General features: G+C 42.4%; 1 protein-coding gene across 2 annotated transcripts in view; it reads right to left on the reverse strand.

Moving 5' to 3' along the window:
* sv2 (synaptic vesicle glycoprotein 2) overlaps positions 1-21,358 on the reverse strand; it is a 59,003-nt gene continuing 37,645 nt past the window's right edge. Inside the window, exons 6-13 of one of the 2 annotated variants that reach the window (XM_048617257.1) lie at positions 18,246-18,326; positions 18,070-18,108; positions 11,574-11,663; positions 9,308-9,396; positions 8,532-8,671; positions 5,325-5,420; positions 3,955-4,114; positions 1-2,865 (exon numbers count right to left, since the gene is read on the reverse strand). In XM_048617257.1, the coding sequence (XP_048473214.1) occupies positions 2,682-2,865; positions 3,955-4,114; positions 5,325-5,420; positions 8,532-8,671; positions 9,308-9,396; positions 11,574-11,663; positions 18,070-18,108; positions 18,246-18,326 (879 nt within the window). In that variant the 3' untranslated portion in view covers positions 1-2,681. The remainder of the gene's footprint in view (positions 2,866-3,954; positions 4,115-5,324; positions 5,421-8,531; positions 8,672-9,307; positions 9,397-11,573; positions 11,664-18,069; positions 18,109-18,245; positions 18,327-21,358) is intronic. The other variant, XM_048617258.1, reaches the window with a different exon arrangement.

Consider the following 21,358-nt stretch of genomic DNA (forward strand, 5'->3'; position numbering starts at 1 on the left):
TTGGGAGGAAGATTTTTATTCTTGGAATGTTGCAAATTCTAGAGTCAGACAAAATCAAGGTAGATTAAGCAAAAAGGTAAGAATTAAGGCACTGTTTCTTTCACTTTGCAGTTAATGACAATATATTTGGACACAATACCATTCTCATTTTTTTTTGAGTAAAACATGTTTGAAAAGTTCAAGGAAAGCATTAGTTGCTTATTGTGTGTGATAGATTCTTCAACACAGAAATACCAGGGTTGATTATTATTAGAATCAGGATCTGTTTTTTTTAAACTAAACCAAATACCAAGTCTAAATAAACAACAGTCTCATAGCAGCACTATTTCTATGAACGACTACCTTTTTTAAAAACTCTGATCAGCTTTAGTCTTCTAGTGAATGCTTTGCACAATGACATTCAACTAGATTTAGTAGTAATCGATTGTAGTACAATCCTGCATTTGAAGTAAAATGTGCTCTTTCCCTTGTTCAAAGGAAATCACTTCCTGTTTTATTATATATTTATGGCACGTAGCCTTTCAGCACTGATCCCTTCAAAAGCCCCTTTGCCAATTTCTCCCCTTCTATGGCAATTTAGAACTGTGGGCACAATTTTAAAAAGGCCTTTCCAACTTGAAACCAGGATGGTGTTTCTTCTGAGAGGTGTTGATTGCTGAGGGGAGAATTAGACAGCTTGTTGGCTTACCAGAGAATCAAGGGGTTTGGGGTGCAGGTTAGAAAGTAGAGTTGATCCTATAACTCGGTTGGCCACAGTCTTACTGATTTAACAGAACAGGTTGAGGTACCAAGTGGCCTATCCTGGGTTGCACCCTCCCTTCAGCAGGAAGCACTAGGTTGAGATTCTAAGTATAACAACCCTGGTTTGGTATCCTGTGAATATTTCAACATTTATGCAAGTGCATTTTCCCTCTTGAAAATATGGTACTTGACACTATGATGATGCTGTGGCTTTGAGAAATTGAAGAAGAGGTGGCGAGCAGTCCATAATAACGTAAACAGCTTGAGCCCTTGAGGTTTTTTAAAAGTTGGAACAGTAGAAGCAGCCTGGATAGGTATGGCCAAGCCTCCTAGACCAGGATTTCTTTTTTTTTAAGCGTTTAGATTTGGCAGAAGCTGCTGCTGTCTTGAAGTGGAACCTATTTCTTCCCCCACTGCCGGTTATAGCTAGAAGCTGAGATTTCTCTTCCTACTGTGGGCTTTGCATGTGAGAAAATCTGTTTTCTGAATTTGCCTTTGTCAAGGGTGCTTATGGGATGTTATTATATTGGAACCATTAATTAGTAATAGTTACTGATTATTCTAAGTTCTTCCTTCTTTCGCTGTGTTAATTATAGTGTTTGAATAAATTAATTTGCTTAATGTTGTAGTTTGACCAGTCGAATTGCATCTGGAACACTGCTTTACATTTGCCTTTAATATAAGAAAAAGTTAGGGTCTAGGCTAACAAAATATTTTTGAGATCTGGTCTGGTCCATAACAGGCACTATATGCAGTACTTTTCAATTAACATCTATTAAAGGTGCATTTATAAAGACATCGAACAAAACAGCCACAAGATATTGGTCACTAAGGTTTTGGAGTAGTTGGTCAGGTGACCATAATTCTTTTTAATCAAACTGGACAGGTTATTACCCATCTGCAGGGCAGGTAGATTTGAAATGGATTGTCTGGCCTAGAGGTAGGGATACTACCTCAAGTTAAATGACCAAAAGCCTGGTCCCAGGTTTTCTTTTTAATGGATTCCTTTTAAAGGATAGGAGAGATTGCAGCTGTCAGTAATCGAGCAAATGAAGTAGGGACACTCATGGGATGCAGAGAGATCAGAAAGGAGGGATTGGAAAACTAATTCTAAACTTGGCTGCTGCTTAAACAATGCCTTAGTAGCTCAGCAATCCAGGAATTGTTAGCAATAGATAATGCAAATTGAGCAATCCAGCAGAGCTTTAGAAATAAGACTGCCTTGTGTCACAACTCTCCATTAGTGTGTCTATGTATCATTGTGCAAATTTATGATTATCACTTTATTGCTCAATATTAACGATATTCAATTTCGGTATTTGCCCCTTTTGAAACTGAACTGCTAAGCCATTTGGACTCTGTAAACATGTAAATATTGCACAGTGGGGCTAGCCTTGTTAGTGAGATGAATGATGTCTAAACAAAGGGTTCATGATTGCTCCTGTTTCAGGAAATTTGATTCTTTAGCCAGACTAACACTTTTCAAAAGTAACAGATACACTTTTTTGTCTTTATTCCCTATCTCGTCACTGTTACTAAATGAGACATGAACCGTCCTGCTTATGGTGGGAGGTCAACAGTAGAACAAAGTACAAACCTAGGAAGGAGTGATCAAAGTTTCGTGATCTGAACCTGAAACTTAAGTTTTGAAAACACAACCTGCCTGGCATTTACTTCCAAGCAGGGCTTTTTGAGTATCCGTAGAAGATCCCTTATTTTAAGGTGCATGCAAAAACATCATATTGCCACGTTTGTCAAGTCTACAATTTGTTTCCATTCAAAATGTTGGTCTTCCTTTGCAGTTACCCTTCATGAAAATGGCCATATTCCCTCTTTGAGCATATTGCATCTCATTCCGGCATGTTCACTAGCAAAGGACTAATTGGAGCAGATGGGTAAAGGCACCAATGATGAATGTTCCAGTAACTTCAACTCTCTTCTCAACTCAATTCAATGTGCTTAGTGTTTGGCAATTTGAAACATGCCAGACTGCCGGTGAAAAGTACTGCTGCGACCAGAAGGATGGTCACAGCGCAGTTCATGTCAACCAGCAGGCCAAAAACCAGGTTTGCCAAAATAGAGGCAATACGGCTGACACCAGTGAAAACTCCAAGTGCAGATGACCTGTTGAGAGACAATTTTTTAGTTTTTAGTACCTTTACTTGGAGAGTTTTTTTCTAAATTTTTAAACAAACTTTTCAGCTGTATAGTTCTACTTTGAAACCTGACCAACTTGAAACTCTAAACCAAAATTTCAAGTGTAATTATAGCAGAGTTAGTACATTGTCAAAGAAACAAATGGCCTCCTTCTGTGCTATAATACTTCATTCAGTCTTGTATAAATAGGTTAATATTTGGTGGCAAGGGCACTGAGATATTTAACATCCTGTCTATAAACTTGTCATATATAGTTCTATTTACTAATAATAAGGCTATCGTGAATGCCAAGAATATAAGCAAGGATAGGAGCTATGGAAAATGGTTGCAATGTACAACCAGGAAAGTTGGTTCATGTTGGGCTTTCAGAGGAGATACAAAAATTTACTTTTAGTCTGGATTAAAATCATAGAAAAATACAAACGTTTAAATCTAAGAACTTCTTTATGGAAAGTGTAATGAAGTATTTTTCAACCTGGCAGGCTATTTTAAAGAATCTGGGACCTTCAAAAACAATTTATTACTAGCACACGAATGAAAATGTCTCTTCAATCCTTCAAACTAGGTTGTACTTGTGCTCAACGGTTCATATCTGCCCTAAACTAAAACTTGATTTTCCATGATAATACTGTCTTCCACCAGTTACCAGTCATGTAATCTTCCCTCCCAGATGTTCAATAATCTCCTATCAATTGATATTTAAGAGTAAAGAATTATGAGGCGAAGATGAAGATCAGAACAGGCCCAAGAAACTAAATAGGAAGAGCTCATAACTTAAGTCCAGAACATAATGCCCATCAATGTGCAATCACCATGAGACAAGCTCTCTTTTGATTTCAAATGCGACTCATCCTAATACATGAATTTAACTAGGAATGTATCAGTAGGTTTCTGATAAAAAAAACTGTCCCAGTTCAATGGTTCTCTAAATACTTGAAATTACTGAAGCAGTCACTTTCTATTTCATCTCTATAATGAACAACAGACAAATGTTTGAGGAGGTGGAATAATAAGGAGCAGACTCCCTCTTGATTTTTAAAATTGTAACTTACTTACCGTAGGTGAGTGGGGTACAGTTCTAAGCCAATGACATCAAGTGAGTTCCAGGCAACGACCGAGATGGCACTGAACACACAGGACACTATCAAGCTCTGTGTTTTGGTCTTCACTTCCCAAATGAAAAATGCACAGATTCCTGAGAGAAATAGACTTGCACCTAATGTCAGATCATAAGGAAATAATCACCACCCAACTTGCCAAGTTAACTAGTCATCCACTCTTCAAATCATAGTCTATAACATCACTGCAATATTACTGGTTGTGTTGTACAAGACCACTAGTAATGTAAAAGCTGTTAACTAACAATTTAATTGGCTGTTTTTCATGATGCACGATGGGAACAGGTACACGCAGCAAACACTGTCCTGTGAAAGAATTAATCTGCTAACCTTTTTCTTCCCTATCCTGTCCATTTAACCTCTAAGAGTGCAAAGATCATCAAAGAGGGAAGGATATTACTCCCTGGTTCGTCTCTTCAAGACTGTGCTGATACTTACAATGAAGTTCCTCTTTTGGACTAGTACTGCTGATGATCTTGCTCACTTTGCGCACTTCCTCTAGCCTTTTAGTCAATTGTCCAGTGGAAGTATATATGAACGGGGGGGCGGGGGGGGGTGCGGTGGAGTAGTTCAGGAATTGTCTGACCATCCAGTCCCTATTAAACCAATCCATCCATTCCTTGACTAAACCCCAAGTAGGAAGTTCTGTTCCATGAGGGCTGTGGGGTTTTGAATTCCAATGGAATGAAGTGTATAACAAACTAAAACATTACCTAGGGTGGGCACCCACATTCCCGCAGTAGGTTCAGGAAACAGTGTGGGACCCTGGCTATTTGCTCACTTCCTTCTGAGGCACTAATTCTGGTACTAAGTTCCAAGTCTGTCGCTAGCCCCATTTTTCAATCGCCATCATAATAGCAAGGTCAACTCTTGCAGTTCTTAGCCTACTAATCACAAGATGAGTGGAGGAGAAAGTTGCTTCTAATAGAAGTAAGTAGACCAGATCAGATAAGGACAGCAGATTTGGCTGCATCTGTGGAGAGAAAGCAGCGTTGATATTTTGAGTCTAGTGACTTTTTCTTCAGACTTCCCTCCAAAGCAGATTTCTTAGAGGACATGAGTGAACCAGATAGCTTTTCTGATACAACAATCTGGTAGTTTTCTGGGCAAAGTTTGCGAAACAACAGTGACTGCATTACATATGTGATTCACCGGCCATGGTAATATGCCAGGAATGTGGAAGGTGCTAAACCAGAGCAGATATTCTTTATGGACACTTAATACTACTCTGAATTATAAACAGTTCCTCACACTGGGCTATCTCTCTGTTCCATTTGCCTTCTGAAGTTCTTCCTGGTTGGTACTCACAGAGTAGAAATTTGCCTCCGAGTAGATCCATCAGTAAGATACTGAAGATATTACCAGGGAGATTGGCAGCAGCAATTATAAAACCTTCTTTGTACACTGCAAAACAAAAGAAACAAATCACTTTTAAAAATCAAACCAGAATGAAGCAGGGGAAGAGAGTATGTGCAAGTGATCAAAATTAACAGCACAGCTCCATATGTAAAAGATCCTGAGGATGGCATTTTTTTAAAAAATGCTGGTTATTCCAAAGGTTGTGTGAGTAAATGCATTACATGTGACAGGGACTAATGCATAAAGGAACAAGACATCAATCAGCCCCACAAAGAATACATACTATTTGGTTAGAGCATGGTGGAACAGTAACGGACAAACTGGTAAGGTGGTGGGAATATCCTGCTCAAGACCAAAGGCGGCAGCCATCTCCGATAGGTCCCAGTGGAGGCAAAGCACAACAGCAAAGGACTGTGTGGCAACTTGAGCATTGCACATACCCACCTCTTCAAATACCATCAGCCTCGCCTGCGGCAGGGACTGTGGAGTCACCTCACAACCCCTAACTCTTGAGTTAGGGAATGTCATCCTCATATTGAGGGTCTGCCTTAGAATGAGGAGGGGTAAAAGAGAAGTGTAAATAGCAGTGTAGACCAAAGTCTCCAATAATTACGTAGTACCATGGAAGTGACCCTGTTCTTCCACTTTTGCCTTCTATCCACTGATCTTGCGTTACCCATAGTCAGGCTGGGTGGCAGAAGCGCTATGAGGCACACAAGAGTTTCAGGGAATGACAGTCAGCTGATTTCTTACAGAGGTGACTCAAAAAAAAAATAAGGAGGAACGTAATGAAAAAGAAACTGAGATAGTTTGAATGAACGGTGTCTATTTGCTTCAGTTGACAAAGTTGTTATTTCTCACTAGGAAAAACCTGATCCTTCCCAAAGGCCTCAGGAGCTGACTCTAATACTCCATGAAACATTTACAACACAAAAACCCTACCCAAGCTCAGTTATTATCTGAGATAACAAGGTGTAGAGCTGGATGAACACAGCAGGCCAACCAGCATCAGAGGAGCAGGAAAGCTGACGTTTCGGGCCTAAACCCTTCTTCAGAAATGGGGGTAACTTCTTCAAGGTAGGCATCCTTAGAAGAGGCTTCGCAGTGGGGTTAAAATGGTTTCAGAGATAGTAGGAACTGCAGATGCTGGAGAATCTGAGATAACAAGGTGTAGAGCTGGATGAACACAGCAGGCCAAGCAGCAGAGGAGCAGGAAAGCTAACGTTTCGGGCCTAGACCCTTCTTCAGAAATGGGTTATTACCTGGACAGCCAACAGGAAGGGATAAGGAGGATGAAAAGTATGGAGTGTAAATATAAACTGCAAGACAAATTCCTGATAAATATCTGAAGCGAGGAGGGTATGAAAGTTTCTTGACTGATCTGAGTCCTGACAGTCTGAGTCAGAGTGGTGATGTTAGCTATACAATGCAACTGATGCCTGATATAACCTAAACATCGGAATTACGAGATAGATAAAGGCCAAAGGTCCATCTTGCTCACCACATCCAATCACTGTCATAACTGATACTGCAAGAGTGGGATTGTTGACTAATGTATCTATCAATCAGTCTACAATAGGATCAGGCACAACATAAGGAGAATCCCAGTGAAAAGCTTTGGGAATTGTAGGATTCGAAGTCACTTACTGCTCCCATGAGACACTTACTTTGTCATGTCTCAAATTACTTAGTAGGTTGATTCCAGGTAAGGGGAAACTTTCTTGAGGAGAGGTTGAGTAGGTTTTCTTGTATTCATTGGACAGTCAATCTTATTGAAACATGAGATTCTTAGGGAACTTACAATAGTTGCGAAAAAGTTGTTTCTCCTTGCAAGAGGTTCTAGGACCAGAGGTCAAATTCTCAGAGTAAGGGATCGCCCAGTTAGGACAGAGGAGTAATTTCTTCTTTGAGAGGGTGGTGAATCTGTTGAATTTCTTATTGTAGAGCATTGTCAAAACTGTGTCATTAGTAGTCCATCTATCTCAGCCCTGAATATATTTAAATCATAAGTGAATCAAGGGTTTTGAGGATAAGGCAGGTATGTGGAGTCAAGGATGATCAGATTAGTCGTGATGACTCAATGGACCAAGTGTTCTATTTCTGCCCCTACATTTTGTGGTCGTTTACTTGTCAAATTGGATCCCAGCAAACGAGTGAGACAAAAGAACAGATGACCTTTCTTTGTGGATGAGTTTATTGACTAGCCAGTCTTACAGCTCCTTCCACACATCAGTGCTGCAGGTGCTGCCCACACATATGTGCTCAGACAGTTAACAGACACCAGCTGTTTCTTCTTGAATTTAAATAAAAATATTAACAAATTTTACAAAGTGCTTAAACAGGCATTAACAATAGTGTCCCAAAAGAGGGTTCTTGTGGCACAGTGGTAAAGTTCCTACCTTTCAGTCAGACTCAGGTCCAAGTCCCACTGCTCCAGGGGAGTGTAATAACATCTCTGAACAAGTTAGTTAGAAAATAGTGTGCATTGCAGGAACAGATTGTGAAATAGTAATCATACTATTGCAGATATGTCATTAGGTCTGACCTCTGCAGTGAAGATACAGCATGAGGGAAGAGCCATTCAAGGACAAGACAGCACAATCCACAGGGAGAGTTTACTGGGAACATATGTTTTCCACTGTTAGAAGGTTTCTGATCCTCGATCGATGAACATGCGCAAAGCACGGTGAGAACTCCAACTCAGGAACTGCTAAAAGTCCCAAATGAATTTCTCAGTCCACAAGTGAATGGGATAGGTATGGAGGGGTATGGACAAAATGCAGGCAAATGGGATTAGTTTAATTGTGAAAACTGGTGGCATGGGCAAGTTGGGCCAAAAGGCCTGCTTCCATGCTGTAGACCTCTATGATTCTAGTTTCCCACATGTTTATTGTAAATTAACCCCTGGTTTATTCAAACTCTGTACGAGACACTGGGAGTAACCTTGTCTAATATTCAGCCAGAGATTATCTCAACTGAACTTGCACTATCTCAGAAATGAAAACTCAAAACACGAAAAGCTGAGTCACTCCCAGCTGAAATGGGTGGACAAATGAAATGAACTTTTTCTTTTAGTTGGAAAAGGATCAAATTTTTCCTCCCAATTGGCCTAGTTGCACACCAGAATGACAGAATCAGACTCAAGGTGACACTCACCCACTGTCTTCACTGGATAACAGGTGACATTCTCCACACTTTTTTCACCGGAGCTGTTCCAATTACTCGAGCATGCAGAACCACCTCCGGTCTCGATCCGTTTTAGAAGCTCGGGAAACCACATCCACAGACCATAATACCTGGAAGAGGTGGACAAGAGAAGACAGTGAACTAGTGACCCAGATGTCAACATTAACAGACTTGGATTTATATATGACGTAACTATCATGACGTAACTTTACGGTCAAGGAAGCACTTCATGAAGCGTAGTTACTATTACAATCTAGGAAATGTGTCAGCCAACCTGTATGCAGCAAACTCCCATAAACAGCAATGTGAAAATGAGCAGGTCATTGCTTCAGCGATGATGGTTCAGATGAAAATATCACCCAGGACATTGCCAACAATGCACCTGCTCTTCGAGGAATTTATATTAAGAGGCCATTTGACAGATTGTTGGTATCTCAGAGAATCAACGATGTGGGGAGTGGGCAGGTAGAGGAGCTGAATGACCTCTTTGCCTCCATGCTCCTCAAGGCATCCCGACAGTACATGCACACATAGGCATCAGGCAGGGTGAAGGTCAATATTGGTAACCGATGCTTTACCAGATAACAGCCTGACCACATAAACTGTTTAATCTCACCAACCTGGGGATGGCCCAAGGAAACCACATCCACAGACCTGGCCCCCAGCGTAAATGGACAGCTTTTGAAATGGATAGCAGGAAACTCACAGCCCAGTTTGCTAAGGGGTCTGGTGTCAGACCAACTCACCCAAATGAGATGCTGAAGAAGATGATGGAGAGAGTAATCGATGTGGTGCGCAGTTTTTCGGCAAGAATCTTCCTGATGGGATCCAATCCCTGAAAATAAGAACAGGACTGTTAACACCACCTTCCAGTCTGTGCTGATGCCATCCACAAGCTTCAGGAAGTAGATGTTTTACCTAAAACAAGAGGAACCCGGGCTCGATTCCACCCTTAAGCAACTGTCTTGTGTGGAGTTTGCACATTCTCCCCATGTTCGCGTGGGTTTCCTCGAGTGCTCCAGTTTCCTCCCAAAGTCCAAAGATATGCAAGTTAGGGTGGATTGGCCGTGCTAAATTGCCCATAGTATCCAGGTATGTGCTAGTTAGGTGGATTAGCCGTGGGAAATGCAGGGTTACAGGGATAGGGTCTGGGTGGGATGCTCTTTGGAGAGCTAGTGTGACCCAATGGGCCGAATGGCCTGGGATTTTATGATTCTATGAAGAGGCAATTAACAGACAGGAAGGAGTGAATACTGATAGTGAAATGTAGGGCTGAAGAGATGTGCTGTGGATCCCCCCCACCCCCTCAGTACCATAAGGTCTTCTCCTCTATATTTTCACACCGATTCTTTCGTCAGCTTTACATCCGTGATCTCTAGATATCCACTTGCCAGGTGAAACTGGTTCTCCCTTCTTGCTCTTTCAAAATCCCTTAACAAGTCATTAGGTCTCTCCTTCACATTCTCTGCTATAAGAGTAATTCTAGCTTCTCCTGTCCCTCCATATATCTGAAGTTAATCAGCCCTGACAAACCTCCTCACCACCCTCTCCACATCATTCCTGAAGGTAGAATGTGCAGATTTGGACATAATACTCCAGCTAAGGCCAAGCTAGAGATTTTCTCAAAGTATGGTCTAAACCCCTTGCTCTAGTATTCACTATCATATGAACAAAGCCTAGGATCTCACATACTTTCCCAGCTACACTGTCAACTTGCCCAGCTACCTTCAGCCCCACATCCCTCTGCAATTTCTGCTTCAACTGCTGCTTCTGTCAGAGTATCTGCTGTGATGGCGCCACCCTCATTCATTTAGTGCCATCCTGGTTCATCCGTTTTGGGACATTATTATCTCACTATAGCCCTCCACATTGCAGTCTAGAATAGATCTCTACGGGACTATCTGGTTGCTGTCCATGATCCTGGTTGATTCTCTCTGGGAAATTATATTCCCACTTGCCCAAATTAAATTACGTATTGGGTAGCTGTATATTTCAGCAACTGGTCCACGACTGCAACTATTCTATTCATTATTTACGTTACCCAGTTTTGTATCTTCCACAGACATTCTAATTTACCCAACTGCAGGTCATTTATACACAAGGAAAACAACAGTCTCTGGGAGAGCCCATTGCACCACGTCCCTCCGGTCTGGACAACATTTGATCACCACTGAACGAGAGAATCCTTAGTGTGAAAGCAGGCCATTCTGTTCATCAAGTCCACACTGATCCTCTGAAGAACATCCCACCCAGATCCACTCCCCTACCTTATCCCTGTAACCCTAAATTCCCATGGCTAACCCACCTATTCTGCACATCCCTGAACACTGTGGGCAATTTAGCACGGCCAATCCACCCAACCTGCACATCGTTGGACTGTGGGAGGAAACCAGAGCACCCAGAGGAAACCCACACAGACACAGGGAGAATGTGCAAACTCCACACAGTCGCCTGAGGCTGGAATCGAACCTGGGTCCCTGGCGCTGTGAGGCAGCAGTGCTAACCACTGAGCCAACATGCCGCCCTATCTCCTACCTCTTAACCAACTGCACACCTGAACTGTCTGTATCCCCCAAATTGCATGACTTCCCACATAAATCTGTTATCCAGGATATCTGATCAAATTCTTTTTGGAAGACCTTGTTACGAACAACATCTATTGCTCTATGTCCACCAATCCTCTCTTTTTCTTCAAATGACTCCATCACCAGTTTTCCTTTCACAAATCTATGCTGCAGAGATCTTATTAACCCATCCCTCTACAATTAAGAATTAATTTTTTCCTTGACAATTGTCTCTTTAAGTTTTCCTGATATTCTGGCCAACATTTAAGGTTCAACCGACATAACTAATATAAATGATCAGGTCATTATCATGTTGCTGTTTGTGGGAGATTGCTGTGCACAAACTGGGTGCAGCATCACAACGACTATACTAAGAACATGAAAGGCATGGTCAAAATGCATTTTTTTTTCTTCCAACAACTGAAAAACAGCAGCTTGGAAACTGTACCTTTATTATCTGCTGCTTAAACCAATCGGTACGACTTTCATAAACCCTTGCATTGCTTCTCTCAAGAGGAGGAATCACCAGCCGCTGAACCTGGGAATCAACAAAAAATGCTGATAGAAGCCGAGAAATAGACAACTTCTGACAGTTGAAATGAACCAGGAAATACAAACAACCCAAATGACAAAAACAGGAGTGGATTGGGGGCAAGGGGGGGGCTAGTGGGGAGACAGAGAGGTAGGGAGAGGGGGCAGAAACATCAGAGAGCAGGAGAATGAGAAAGCAAGACAGAACAGCAGGAGGACAGCCAGAAAAAGGGCACCACAGAGAACAAGAGAGAGGAGGAGAAAAAGAGAGCAGGAGAGAAACAGCAGGGGTGTGTGAGTGAGAGAGAGAGAGAGAGCGCGAGCACGTGTAGGCATGAGAGAGAGAGAGAGAGAGAGAGAGAGAGAGAGAGAGCAGGGATATGAGAGATAGTAGGAATAAGAGAGGGGGGACAGAGAGAAGCATCAGAGAGAGAGAGACAGAGGGGAGGGTCAGAGAGCAGCAGAACGAGAAGGCAAGACAGAACAGGAGTGAGACAGCTAGAGAAAGACAGCCATAGAGAACAAGGGAGGGAAAGGGAAAGCAGCAGCATGTGTGTGAGAAAGAAAGAAACAGAATGAGAAAGTGAGAGGGGGAGCATGTAAAAGTGCACACAACAAAGATAGCACATTTGTGCATAAAAGTAAGGGCAAAAGTACAATTGAAAGAAAGAGGATATGAACACAAGTGAGAGTATATCCTAGTGCAATGATCTGCACAATTTTGGGAGAACCTCTCTGCTCGTACTTCAATCCCTCACTATGAAGGTCAACTTACAACTTACCTTCCTGATTGTTTGCTGCTCCTGCAGTGGAAGGACAACCAAATCATTCTAAACACCAACTTTTAATAGTTTTTCACCATTTAAAATTCTGCTTTTCTATGCTTCCCATCAGAGTGAATAATTTAAGATTCCTCCTCATTTTACTCCATTCGCCATCTTCTTGCTCACTTACTGAATTTAGCCAGATCCCTCTAGGTCTATTTCATAGCTGACCTTCCCACCAAAGTTTATAATATCAGTAAACTTGGATACATTGGGACCCAAATCCATTAGCTAAGTCATTAGATTGTAATAATCATCAGATCAAAAGATTGTGAATAACAAGGTTCAGCAATGATCATTGTGACATCCATGAGACAGAATCAAAGGCTGTCCTTTGACATTTGCTCAGAGTCGAGAGTTTCTGCCATGAGTCTCATGATAGAACAGGCCAATTCTCAACATGCAGATCTTGGGTACACAGGGTATGATGTCCCACAAGATACCGAGATTCAGAGTGTAGCGCTTCCCCCCTTTTGTTTCCTTCTACCTCATAGAATCATAGAATCCATACAGCGTGGAAACAGGCCCTTCGGCCCAACAAGTCCACGCTGACCCTCAGAGCATCCTACCCAGATCCATCCCCCTATAACCCACCTAATCTACACATCCCTGAACACTATGGGGCAATTTAGCATGGCCAATCCACCTAGCCTACATATCTTTGGACTGTGGGAGGAAACCGGAGCACCTGGAGGAAACCCATGCAGACATGGGGAGAACGTGCAAACTCCATACAGACAGTCACCCGAGGATAGAATCGAACCTGGGTCCCTGGTGCTGTGAGCAGCAGTGCTAACCACTGAGGCTTTTGGACTCGAAGCATAACACAGCTTGTTATCAACTTGAACAACTGGTAGCAAACTGCTCCCAGTCACGATCTCAATGCTGCTGCCGTTGGAGGGCTCCAGAGTGTTTTGGTAGCATTTCTTTGCCGTTTGAAAGTTGACAGAACAGGACTGAATTGAGGAGATGTTTTCCTGCCACCTGGACACAGGGTCCAGTCAATCAAAGCATGTGGCAGAGGCACTAACGATGGATTTTCTCCAGCACACTGTGTCACTGATACACAGTCCAAGTCTCAGTACAGTGCAGGAGTGTGGTGATGACAACTGCTGTGTACATTTGGACTTCTGTTGACTTGCTGTGGTCCTCGTTGTCAAACACTCACTGCTTTACTTTGTAAGGTGGCTGAACTGAGGGGGAGGTGGTGTAGCTAATCCGCTGTCAGATCCCCATGGTGGCCCTTCACAAGAGGTAGCTTTCAAGATGTGGGAAGTGCTCAAAATATTACAGGGTCTCTCCATCAATATATTAGATGGGAGGAAGAATATTAGGCCGACAACAGATGGATAGGGCTTTCGCTTTGGCAACGTTTAAGAACAGGCCGAGTTCTGATATGGAGAACTGAAGAGATGCAAGTGATTTACAAATCAGATGTTGAATGCACAATAACACTACAAATAGGAGATCATGGGGATCTGTAGTGATTGGTTTGGGCACAGAGGTGATTGATGTAAAAGAGATTTCCATCAATATTGACAGCAGAAGGCAGTTGATCTTTTCTGTGATGAACAGCCACTGTCAAGTAGAAAGTGTAAATTGTAAGGGGGCTATTACACAGCCTGGCTTGACAACAGTCAAGATTGTGAAGAGGTCTTTTCAGATTTCACTTGCAGCCATATCATCATCAAGTGGGCGCAGGATTGTGAAGAAGTTTCTGGATCTATGGAGTCAAATGCTTTGGTCATGTCGATGAATTTAACAAACAGTACATGGTGCTGTCCTCGCCATTTTTCATGGATTTGTCTGGCAACAAAAGACAGCAAAGGAGGCTTCTCTGGAAGGTCTATGGCCACGCAGTTTCTGGGAGGTTTCCCTCAGCCTCAAGAAGTGAGTGATACAGAAAAAATAGCGTCAGGATTTTCCCTGGTCTAGGAGAGGGACGTGCCTTGATAGTTTACATATCTTGATTGATCTCCTTTCATGACGATAATTACAATGGATCCATTCCTGAAGTTAGGCAGCTGCATCTTAACCTGCCAAATCTGCAGGGCGAGTGCACAGGGGTCTTAGTCTGAGCATTATCTCAGGAGCTGTGCAAAGCTCAGCTGGAATACCACTGGGGCTGAAATGTTGTTCATCCTTTTGACTGCTTGTTGCAGTTTTACTGTCAGTGGTGGCTCACCAATTGATTCTAGCACTGAGCACTGCGGAATAGCAAGACAGTATCAGCCACCACATTGGATTTACAGTTGACAGGTTGTGGAAAAGGTTACTCCTGTGTTGACGGATAAGATCATCATCCTTAAGAGATGTACAAATGTATGAACAAAGAAGATTTTGTTCCATTTGACTTCAGCCCTGGTTCCCACCACATCCTTCATCTGCCAGAACTGTCTCTGGACATCGGTCTTGAGCTGCCTTGTTGACTTATCCCCACAGGTGGATCTGCCAGGCCAGGAAAACTGCTCCTTTCAGTCAAGAAATTGTATCATTTTCATTGAACCAATCCTAGTGACAACAACGTTCAAATTTTGGACTGGGCTTACAAGTCTCATATAGTTGACTTTCTTTGATCTCACTGTTCTGGAATAGAGGTGAATGTGCCAATTTTTTTTTATGATTGCCTGGTGGTTGCACTTGGAACTCCTCTCTTCAGTAAGGTCATGTTAGGCCTAAGACATTGATTATCTTCCTTTAGACCTTCGTGCTAAAATGGATCCCCATCACCAAACGAACAAGTTGATAATCTGTCATACAGGCGTCGACAACTATTGGATCAAGGGATATACATCTCACTTCAGTCTTTGACCTGAACAATGCTATAATCTTTAAATTCAAACTTTTTCATCTTGCACTTATCAGGACAGGTGCAAAAAAACAAATTTCAAAGGGAACAACAATTTATACTGCATGAGAAAAAGATGCTGATTGGTTGGCAAGTCGATTTGATTGGTTGAGGTGTGGTCTTGGAAATGCAGTATTGAACTGCGTGCCGTTTGTTTAATTCAAAAAGGCACAATACCTGGACACTTCTGAGAAACTGGTCAAAATAGTTGTTTCATTTGGTTACTCTGCAACAGCAACACGGGCGCTACATTCCAGTAACAGGATGCTGCTGTCAAGCAAAGAAGATATTCTGACCACTATATAAATGAGGAATGTGATATGTAGGTTCCAGTGCCGGTGTGACGCCAACTATGTAATGGCATTTGTCCAAATGGATAATATCAAACAGCACTTCCCTTTGGCTATTTACAAGTGGCAAAGAACTGACTGTATTTAACCAGTCTATGCTAGCAAATCTCAGAGGAGAACAGCCAACATTAGATGTGATTTCACATTGAACAGCATTTACTGAACAATCCTGACTATGCTAAGAGTTACACTAACAACCAACTTACAATTACCATTCTGGTTCATTTATATTTGTTAGAAGCTATATGTATTCGTGCAAGGGGCCTGTCATGTGCAGGACAAAGAAGCATGTCCACGCACTATGTCTTTTTTGAATTAAAACAAGTCTGGCAGAGGAGTTTTCTGGTGGAATTACGATGACAATGTCATGACCAATCAGGAGTCAACTTGCCAACACTCAGCACCCTTTCCCAAACAGTATAAACTGCCGTCCCCTTTGAAATCTGGCATTCATGCGTCTGTCCTGACGAGTGCAAGACACAGCACTCCAATAGCATGTCTTGTTTTGCAGCAATTTGATCTCATGTATGATCCAGGATGGCTCCACACGGTTTTGCATTAACCTTTTTGTCTGAAGACAGTGTTTGTTATAATGAGATCACACTAAGTGCAATTTGTAAGCAGCAGATCGTCATTCCCACTCTGTTTGTTCCAGCGATTTCACTCCAGACACTGGAGTCACAATCAACCCTGGCATTAGAATCTCCCAGAAGAATGAGTCTTATCCCCTTTCCTTGGGATGAATGTAAGGCCTTCAAGGTCAACATGGAACTTTTCCACAACATCTTCATCAGTTCAAGTGTGGCATACCCATTACAGCAGAACTGGAAGTGAAGTGTCTTTCATTTACACATTTGGGGAATTCTGATCCTATTCCATTGGCAAAACAACCTTTGTGGATAGGAGAGTCATTGACAGTCGTTCCTTTCTAGCGGTTCTCTCCCCCAGCTTATCCTCTCCAACAAGGCAGGTCTCACTGACAGCATCAATATTAATTTACAATCTCAGCAGGTCACATGATATGACTGCAGATTTTTGAACTGTCTCTTCTGAGGTCACTCATATATGTTCTGACATCGCAAGTTGTAAAATTTAAAGTTTTCTTCCTTTAACTATAAAGTTGATGCTGCCACAGCCAGGAAGAAGTGGAACCGTGGGGAAGTGGTGGCATAGTCACAATGTCACTGGATCAGTAATCTAGAACCCCAGGTTAATGTTCTGGGGTCTTGAGATCAAAGCCGACATGCTAAATGTGAAATTTGAACTCAATGAAGATTGAGCATTATGGAGACCATGATTATTAGATTGTCTTAAAAGCCCATCTGCTTCACAAATATAAAAAGAAATCTGCCATCCTTACCCAGTCTGACTTCATATAAGTTCAGATCCACATGAATGTAGTTGTCCTCTGGACAATTACGGATAGGCAATAAAAGCTGGCCTGGCCTGTGACATCCACATGCCACAAATTAATTTTTAAAGTTTTTTTTAAGACTGTTTTTCTAGCCTATTTCCTATTTTAGGTGAGCAGTGGGCATCCTGAAGACGATTGCTCAGTTACTAGCCCAAAGACCTCCACCCCAACCCAAGTGACCAATGATCGCTGTATATCTGTCGCATGTGTGCAGGTCCTTGGCCAAGGACCCCCAGTTTCATAATTCTGTCCCTGTTGCCAATTCCCCATCATCGCAGGATGTGGTAATGTGCCCTGTTAGAAGCATGCACATGGTTTTACTTAACAGGAGGATCATGAGTGCTGTCATTGTTCACACAATCCTGAGGTGATGGGATGGTGGTTGGGTTTTAGTGACATGTTGAAATATGATGACCAGGAGCACCTTATCCTGGCAGCCTTATCCACCTCGCAACTGAAAAGACACATAGTTTTCCTTCACGTTGTCTGTCTCTAGGTTCATTTTTGACCGCACCCTCACACTACTGCCTGGCCTTGCTGCTATGTGCCAGGCCTTTCAGGACCAAGGGATGGGAAAACTATCGGGTTCATTGGCACACACAAGATTTTTCCACCATGCCAAGAAGACTAGCCATTGGGACAGGCTCGCAACAGTCTACTAATCAGAAAATGATGCATGTATTCACTGCTTTCTGTCCGTATTAGCCCAAACCCATGAGTCCTAATTCTGTTCGACAACTTTTTGTGTGGTTATCTGAAAAATGCCTTTTGAAAACCCAAACGTAATGCATCCACGGCACATAACCTGCTACCCTCAAAGAGCTCAAACAGATTTCTCAAACGCACTTTCCCTTTAACAGTGGAGTTTCCACAAATCGGGATACACGGCACAACTAGGAATTTCTTTCGTTAATGCCTGAAGATTTCCGGGTTCTCTGGTGCAACTGGAAACGAAGCTTCAGGCGTTTAGAGCTTACCCTTGTCAAGACATCAGAATCCTGTAGAGTCATTAACATCTAAGCAGAAGGTAAAAATAGCAATGGAAAGAGAAAGAGAGAAAGAGATGCGCAATTAATGCAGAGGAAGGAGCAGTATTAAAGTTAATTAAGTGCAGAAAGTAGAGAAAAGATAGCAAGAACTGCTGCTCACTTACTGAAAATGAACGAGCTGTCCCACGGTGATTCCAGTAAAACATGCGCTGGAAAACTTGGACAGCATTGACCTCCCGACCAGCCTGGAGAGGGAAAATAAAGCACGGGTTTAGGAGATTCAAGTCGTCAATTATCCTGATAACCCTCCTCCACCTCGAAATCCCTGCCATCTGCTACAACTCCCCAACAGTCAAAAGTTCAGCAGCAATATCCAACGCAATTGTGGTAGGCACTAAACCTCTATGCAAATAGTACATCTAACATAAACTATATGTTACTCAGTATGCTACCAAAGCGGTGTTTAGATAAAACCTGACCCTGAGCAAGGAAGGGCATATTAGGGAAGGTGACTCAAACCTGTTTAAAGAGGTAATCTTTAAGGAACCTCTTGAAATGAGGAAAAATTGAGAGGGAAAGATGCTGAGAATGTGGGGGAGATTTCAAGGCATGGCAAAAATAGCTAAAGCCATGATCAGCAACAATGCAACAACAAAAATTGAGGAACATGCAGGAAGCAAGACTCGGAAGACAGCAATGAGGGTGGGTTTTTGACACATTTCTTTGTGTATGTGTACGCACGTGTGTGTGTGTGTGTGTGTGTGTGTAAAGCAGAAGGAGTTTAGTTGGGCAACCGTGCATCTTAGGCAATGATGTATCATTATCAAGTCAAATCTCACTGCAGCAAACATCAGCACAGCATCCTCGAGACATTGCAGCAAGTAAACAGACTGCAATTCAACAGAACGAAGCTGGAGCAGGGGAAGGTTGTACACCAGGAACAAGAATTAGCCGGTCAAAGGGCAACAATGTATCCTACCACAATGGTGACCACACGGTAACATTTTGTAAGGATTAGGCTCACAGCTTTTATTAAACGGTGTGAAGGATACAATTGCTCCAAAGAACAGTACTTTCATTGCTTTGTGTCCATCCTTGTGCTTGATCATGTGATCACCATGTTCTAATGAAAGAGGAGGTCCTGGACAGTGTTGCTGAACAAAAAGACCTTAGAGTGCAGGTACACAGTTCCTCGAAAGTAGAAACAATCGTGCAGAAGGCGTTTGGTACACTTGCCTTTAATGGTCAGTGCTTTGAGTACAGGAGTTGGGAGGTCATGTTGCGACTATAAAGGACCTTGGTTAGGCAACAATTGGAACACTGCATGTAATTCTGGTTTCCCTGCTATAGGAAGGATGTTGTGAAACTTCAAAAAGAGTTCAGAAAAGATTTACAAGGATGTTGCCAGGGTTGGAGGGTTTGAGCTGTAGGGAGAGGCTGAATAGACTGGGGCTATTTTCTCTAGAGTGTTGGAGACTGAGGGGTGACCTTACAGAGGTTTATAAAATCATGAGGAGCATGCATAGACTAAATCGGCAAGGCCTTCTTCCCTGGGATGGGGGAGTCCAAAACTAGAGGGCAGAGGTTTAAGATGAGAGGGAAATGATTTAAAAAGGACCTAAGGGGCAACTTTTTCACGCAGAGGGTGGTGCATTTATGAAATTAGCTGTCACAGGAAGTGATGGACGCTGGTACAATTACACATTTAAAAGACATCTGGATGGGTAGATGAATAGGGAGGATTGAGGGATATGGACTAAATACTGGCAAACGGGACTAGATTTACTTAGGCTATCTGGTTGACACAGACAAGTTGGACTGAAGGGTGTGTTTCCATGTTGTATATCTCTATGACTCTAAGAACAACCAGAAACCTTTACTCCTGTTTACTTCACTCCCTGACCTGAATGCTTCCAGATTTGCCAATTTTAGAATGCACATGAATAGCGATTAGAGAGTCTGTAATCCATCTTCAACCCCATGGGAACTCCAGCAATATCTGTAGCAGACTGACTTGGCAAAGACATTTCCAATGAATATGGGGACTCCCTATATATAGGCCTTGGTCAACGTTTCTCCTCATACAGGTATTCTCTTGGGAGCGGGAATCTCCAGAGTCAGTCCGCTATAAGACATAAGTTCATCATGTGAAAGAATACTTCCTATGTGCCTGGATGAGTGCAGCTCCGACAATACTCAAGTAATTTGTACCATCTGGATCAAAGCAGTTCACTTCATCAGCACCCTCTCCTCCAGCTTCAGCATTTGCTCTCTCTGCCGGTTTGAGATGGCAGCAGACTGCCAAGGATTCTTCAACAGCACCCAACAAACCTACAACCTCTCCCACCGCAAAGGACAAAGGCACGGAGTTTACAGGAACACCATCACCTTCCAAAGTCACAAACCATTGGACTTCAGCGAATCTCAACTGCTTCATCATTGCTGGCATTGTCACTACCTTCATCACAAAGACTGCGACAGTTCCCCAGCATCTTCTCAAGGACCTTTAGGAATGGTCAATAAATACTGGCATTGCAGTGACATCCATATTCCAAACATAATTTTACACAGCATCTACAATGTAATCAAAAATAGACGCCAATCTTGTATGGTCATATGATGGCAGATGGCCAAAACCTTGCACAAAGTTAAAGGGTCACATTTCAAGCAAAGATCATCTTTAAGGGGAGAACACGTAGTAGAGAGTTAGAGGTAGGGCAGGAATTCAAGAGCCTGGGGCCGAAGCAGCTGAAGGCACAGCCGTTAACTGTGGAACCATTAAAATGTGAAATCTTCCTGAGGCTAGAATTAGAGAAGCACAGCTATCTCAGAGCGTTATGGAGCTAGAGATAGGGACACGTGAGGCCATTGGGCAGATTTGAAAACAAAGTTGAGAATTTTGAAATTGAGGCCATGATTTAAAGAAAGGATGTGCGTTTGTATAGCGCTTCTCTCAACCACCTGACAGCTCAAAATACATTACAGCCAATGAGGTCCTTTTGAAGTGTGGTCACTATAGGAAACAAAGTAATTTGCAGACAGCTACTCCCAAAATAACAAATGTGATAATGAACAGATTATTCAGTCTTTCTGACATTGGTCAAAACACAGGGATAACTCCCTTGATCTTCTTCAAAATAGTGCATTGAGTCCTTTTACATCTTCATGAAAAGGCAAATGGGTTCTCAGTTTGACACGTCATTGAAAAGACATCATCTCGGACACTGAGGGAGTCTGCTGACTGTAGTAATACCCTTAATTTTTTGTGCTCAAGTCC

Source organism: Rhincodon typus, chromosome 36 (genome assembly GCF_021869965.1).
Source record: "Rhincodon typus isolate 14 chromosome 36, sRhiTyp1.1, whole genome shotgun sequence".
Lineage (NCBI taxonomy): Eukaryota > Metazoa > Chordata > Chondrichthyes > Orectolobiformes > Rhincodontidae > Rhincodon > Rhincodon typus.